Below are 6,477 nucleotides of genomic sequence, written 5' to 3'. Positions count from 1 at the left end.
TAAACTTGTGTATTATACGATTTAAAAATGAAAGAATTTAGTGATAGAAACTTGAATTATGGAAGAATTCCGTCGTCGATCAATTCTATATGTACTCAAGCAGCTCAAATAAATTCCATACAAAAATGAATTGTAAATAAAAATATTAGAAGTAAGAAAAACTTACTGTTGTGAAGAAGGAACAAATGAAGTTGGAAGAACAAATAAGAAAGGTCCAGGAGAGAGAACACGAGGAGGGTTTGTAAGAGAGGAAGAGCAAATAAGAAAAATGCAAGAGATTAGGAAGAAGAAAATACGGGGGAGAGTATATAAAGACCATCAATCCGTTGCTTACAACTGACACCAGGTTTCAAAAAATTAAAAAAAACTAAAATCTATGTCGCTCAGAACTGACACAAGCTTTAAAATATTTATAAACAATACTTTGTGTCACTTAAAAGCGACACCCATACTTTATGTCGCTTAAAAGCGACATTGTTTTGTTTAAAGCGACGCTAGTATTTAAAAATTATAAAAATATATGTCGGTTATAAGCGACATTAAATGTTTACGTCCGTTTAAAAGCGACGTAGACATTTTATAACGCTTATAAGCGACAGTAAATCCGACGTCATGTTCAGTTAGTGTTACAATTGTCTTATCCGCCACTATATTATATTAAACTGATGCCACCTACTGACACTATAAGGCCCTTTTGTAGTAGTGTACTTAACAATTATTGTATCTCAATACAATTATGTATTTTTTAATTATGGATATATAGGAACTTATTTATATGATGTATAATAAATTTACTTAAATCCGCCTAGTTTGCCTAGAAGCCTAGACGCTAGGCTCCTGCCCGCTGTCCGACTAGCGCCTAGCGTCGTTTAGAACCTTGGCTACAATCATATAGTTTCATACTCTCTTATAATTAACACATATAAATTGGCCTCATACGAAGAAGAATACAATACAGAAAATTCTCAAATATTTTAGCACAAAGAAAAAAAAATCAAAAGTGCTGTGTAATTTGCTTCTCTGTAATACATTTAACTTTGTAATTGATGGTCCTACTACCTACACATACCAACAAGATAAGATTACTCAATATATATAATAGATGAACTATCAAAATAGTACAAATATTTATATATAAGATTAATTTGAAAAAAGGGTTTGGCACAGAAAATGATAACATTATATATATGCTTTTGATGTACATGAATATTCATCGTCGTGCATGGAAGAACCCTAATTAGTAATTAACACGCATGCAAGCCCTACCTTTTGATCGATATCTAAGATGTATAGGATAGTGCTATTTTAGTACGTACAAAAATGGAAAACTGTAAATTAAAAGAATGAAAAAGAATCTCAGTATCAACATCAACTACAAGAACATAAAAAACTACAAGCACAAAGTACAAGATTATTGAGCCTACGAGACCAAGAGATTCTACATGATATCACTAATGTCCAAAGTACTCTCTGGGATTTCAAACTTTAACCAGCTGCTGCAGTAGCTTTCCTTCTCATCCTCTGTGCTGCTGTTTATGTATGTGCCTGATGAATTCAAAAGAGTCGGGCTTGAATAAGGCGTTGACATAACAGAATCGAAGCTGAAATCATGGTTCTTGTTGTAGTTTAATGATTGGAAATATGAATTTTCCGGAAAATCAGGATTGGGGCTACTAGAAGTAGTACTGCAAGGCACATAGTTTGGTTGGGAAACAGCTGTTTGATGATGATCGTTGCTTAAATTCGAAGGGACTATATTTTCTTGGGAAAGGGGGCAGCTCAAGTTGTTCATGTTTGGCGAATAGCCTTCCACATTGATCTGTTGCATCAGATGTTTTGCCATGTCAGCAGAAAAGTCTCCTCCTTGGATGAGATTTTGGAACTGATCATTGGATTGTAAAGGTGGGAGAACTTGATTATTTTGTTCCTGAGAACTGCAAATCTGGTTTTGAAGGGGAGAATAATTTTGGGGACACAATTCCGGGTTTTCTTGTTTGATCGATAGCAGACTTGTTGCTAGCCTCAACAGTTCTGGATTAACAAGTGGTTGCTGCTGCTGTGTACTATTCAACAAGTTCGATAAATTGAGAAGTGCAGCAGCTGGATTGTTGCACACATATGAGCTGAGAATTGAGGACAGATCAAGAAGATCGATGCGTGGAGCATGAGTCACTGGATCGATTCCCATTCGGAGGAGCCTTTTTCGGATGTGAGTGTTCCAGTAGTTCTTGATTTCATTGTCCGTCCTTCCTGGCAAGCGAGCTGCAATACCTGACCATCTAACATTTTGAAAAAAGAAAATTGATCAGCAGATGTAAATTACTTCAATAACTTGTTTATGTATCAATTTGTATGGTAAATTAAATTCCAATTAAACATAAGCTTACTTGTTTCCAAGAATGCTGTGTAGTTGGATTATAGTCTCTTCTTCCTCAAAGGAGAACCTTCCTCTCTTTATATCTGGTCTCAGGTAGTTAGTCCATCTAAGGCGGCAACTCTTCCCGCATCTCTGCAGTCCTATACAATTTATCACAACAAATCATCAATTAAACTGATAGTTCAAATCTCACAGATTACAGTCGTTGATTAACAAAAGGAACAAAAAAAAAACTGTTTGATGAGCACTATGTGTATATATACCTGCATTCTTTGGAAGGTTTCGCCAATTTCCAGGTCCATGCTTCTGAATATAATTGACGAGCATGGCATCTTCTTCGTTTGTCCATGGACCTTTCTTGAGTCCATTTTTATCACAGCAAGGTGCTCTACCCATATTGTTAGTGGCGCAGCTGGTGCTGTTATCTAACTTGATGTGGAGGTGGAGAGATGAGTTTGTAAAGGTATTTACTAGGAGAGAAAAAGGTACTTTGTGACTTTGGAATTAGATTGTAGCTCAAGTCGCTGATCAAAGGGGAAGAGATGAGGCATTTATATAGTGGAAGGGAAGAAGTTTGAGAAGCATTTTTGAAGTCAAAGGGATTTGGCGCCGGCCTCAGGACACGTCCATTTATCTGCAATACATGGAATATGAATACAATGTGTATAATATTTAGTTATGTCAAAAGCCTAAGTTAAAAAAAATTAAAAGAAAAAAAATAATGAGCACATGTAAAATTAAGAGCATCATACTTGGATACAGTTGTGCCACCGGAGAAGTAACAACAGTGATAATAATACAAACTATGCTTTTGGGTTATAGCCTTTAAGGGTTGACCTTTTTGCTTTTCTCCATGATTAAACCGTAATTTTGTAGTTTGTTAAAGTAGTGCTAATGAAAAGGATTGGACGGTAAGGTTGTTAGATCTGCTATCAACAAGAAGAAAAGCTTGATCTTCTGGTTTTGCAATTTCGTGTATTCATTAACTGTTTGATCATTTTCCTATCAACTTTCTGTTTAATTCCAAGGTTACTTGCTCATCGATGACTCAATGCTAGGAAGCCGAAGCTTTTAACTTTATTTGCGTAGGGCTATCATCACCGTTCTCAATGCTGCCTGCTAGCTCCACAATTATATGTTTAATTAAAATGTGAGACTTTGGATGCGGTCCTTAGTTATGAATATTATTTGATTGAAACCTTGTTGATTTTTAATTTATTTCTTTGTACATTACTATATTTTTTAAATTATAAATTAGAAATTTTAGTTGTTTATATAAATGAGATTTTAAATTAAAAAAAAACATAATTTGTGGGATTAAAAATATTAAAAATATAAATATACTATTGTGTGTATGTGTGTGTGTGTGTATACATGGGTTCATTCATCAAAATTAACCAAAAAATTTATTGTATCAAAACATGGGTACATTCTTCAAAAATCACAAAAAAAAAAGATATTAGGCTTAATAACATTAGTAAATTTCTTCGATTAAACATGACATAGATACATTTTAAAATCAAAGAAAAAAGAATGTACCCATATAAGTTTAAAAATGGATTAGAAAAAAATTGAATAGATTTTATATATAAAAAAAGGTACATTTTACATATAACAAATTGGTATATTTAAGAATGAGTACATTTCAAGATTAAAAAGTTTTACATGAATGGGTACATATAATTAGCATGGGTATATTTAGCAAAATAAAAAGTACAAGTAAAAAAAATATATGGGTACAAATACAAATGAACTTTAAAAAATATGGGTACAAATTAAAACTGAAAAGAAAATTGGTACAAGTTAAAAAAGAATTACAAATTAAAAATGGGTACAAACTAAAACTAAAAATATATGATAAAAAATTTAGTCATAAATATAAATATACTAATTGTAACATTTTAACATTAAATGAATATATTTAGAAATAAAAAAATATTTTATTATTGAAATAATTAATGATGTTATTAATATCCAAAGACCTTGATCAAAAATTAAAAAGGAATATGATTTTAATCAATGGAGTAGCAAAATAGAGAATGAAAATCTAATTTCTCCAATTAAAATACACTAATCTTTCGATAGTTGTTATGTTAAATATATTAATGGTACAGTATGTATATGAAAGGATAGAAGTGGAAGTTTGATATCGATGCCGCGTTTTTCTTTTCATGATAATATTTAATATTTTGACCATCTTTTAAAACATTGTCCTTTATTTCTAAAAGTGCAATTAATTTCTTGATTGGTTGAAATCTACTATGAATAATTGAAAATAACTTCTCTGCTTGGTCCTACAAGCAATTGACAATATTTCAGTTTTATGTTGACAAATTTAGTAAAGTTGTCATTTTTTGGGATTGATTGATTGGAACCTAACCTTTTTGTGTGTTTCACTAACGAAAGGAAAGAATGAAATTATTAAAAATAAATTTACAAAATTACCTTTGCATTATTTTATGCATTTTTCTTTGCTGCTTTTCATTTTTTTTTTAGCTGAGGGGCATTCTGGCTTTATATATAAGAGATTTGTGTCCATACTACCATCACTATGGGAGGAAACAAACATACATTTGTATCCCTTCATCTGTATTTAATAAGGTCTATAGAGTCTATATGCATGCCATTTTATCCTAAGAAATATCCGACATAATACTTCTATGAAAATTTATTTTGTTTTAGTATATTTATCAAACGGTGATACAATAACTCAAATTTAAGACATCATTTAATGTGGTATGAGTACCAACAAACTAATTCGTAGTTGATTGTTAAATGAATTAATTAGATTGATATATAAGTGTCCTCTAGGAATGGAAACACCAGAGGCCCGAAGCTAAAAAAATTAAAGATTGATAGTAAATAATAGGATAATAGTTTCTTCGTTCATAGTAAAGAAGAAAGTCCTCATTCTCTACGTACGTGACATTGTTTTACCGTGTAAATTATAATCAAAATCACTCTTCATTATTATCTAATAATCAACTTTAAAAAATTCATTCAATTTAAAAACTATTTAATTATCCATATAAATTAAAAAAATTGACGATTCATTACAAGAATGCTTGTACAATCTTGTTCTCACGTGTTTCACCTTGTTGGTAACCCAACAGGATACTCTCCATATCTTTTTGGTGATGATTTTGTGAATCCATGAATCATGTCCGTTCATCGTATATCATGTGGTCAGTTTTTGTCAAATATTATTTTTTTTTAATTTTAAATAAAAATATTTAAAATAATTTCTAATCACACAATGTGTGATGAATGGATACAATTCACAAATCCATAAAATCCTCACAAAGAGGATCAGGCAAGAATCCGAATTCGTTGGTAACTTTCCAAGCTGGAATACATTCTACGACACACCATTAAAATCAAGCCACGTAGCAAACAGAGACAGGTGTACTTCCTACTTTCCAACAACAAAGTCAACCCATATCAAGCCGGACTTGGATTGTCTGCCCTCTAATTGTGGTGCCCTTCCCGTGCCCTCCTGTTTTTGTGGTCACGGTTAAGCCACGTCAATATTTTATATTACTATTTATTTTTGTTTTATTATTTTTATAAAAAAATAATATAAAATATTAACGTGGCTTAACAGTGACCACACAAAACAGGAGGACACGGGAAGAGCACCGAAATGGGAGGGCAGACAATCCAAGTCCATATCAAGCCATCTCAAAACTGACAAATGTCCTCTGGGCGCAAGAAAGAAGTACACATTCTTTCATCAGCGGGCAGTAACTTTGTTGGGCAAAGTACTCTTTATCCATCTGCAAAATAAAAGTTCTGAGTCATTGAAAATCAGGTGCTACAGTCCATCTACCTCTATCTAACATTAACCGAATTGGTCAAATATTATTTTATATAATACTAATCTACTAAGATTTTGCCGTGAGAGGTCAAAATGCTGCTGTGGCTTTCTTGCTCGTCTTGCTTTTCTTTGCAATTTTCAAAATCTTTCTTCTTTGCTTCCAAAAAGAGAAATCTAGAAGAATATGAACTTCGCCCTGCTGTTTTTCTACCCTTTAAAATATTCGTATGTAACTATATAAGGACCATTTATTTTCAAATATATGATATCAGCTTTTGAATTT

General features: G+C 32.1%; 1 protein-coding gene across 1 annotated transcript; it reads right to left on the bottom strand.

Moving 5' to 3' along the window:
* Positions 1-1,157: 1,157 nt before the first annotated feature.
* LOC126583390 (transcription factor MYB41-like) lies at positions 1,158-2,886 on the bottom strand. Its single transcript, XM_050247738.1, has 3 exons — positions 2,641-2,886; positions 2,388-2,517; positions 1,158-2,279 (listed from the first exon to the last, which is right to left on the bottom strand). The coding sequence occupies exons 1-3, from the start codon at positions 2,771-2,773 to the stop codon at positions 1,439-1,441; spliced, it is 1,104 nt and encodes a 367-aa protein (XP_050103695.1). The 5' UTR covers positions 2,774-2,886; the 3' UTR covers positions 1,158-1,438.
* Positions 2,887-6,477: the final 3,591 nt, after the last annotated feature.

The sequence above is a fragment of the Malus sylvestris genome, chromosome 9 (assembly GCF_916048215.2).
Source record: "Malus sylvestris chromosome 9, drMalSylv7.2, whole genome shotgun sequence".
Taxonomy (NCBI): domain Eukaryota; kingdom Viridiplantae; phylum Streptophyta; class Magnoliopsida; order Rosales; family Rosaceae; genus Malus; species Malus sylvestris.
This window is presented reverse-complemented; position numbering and strand designations above follow the sequence as displayed.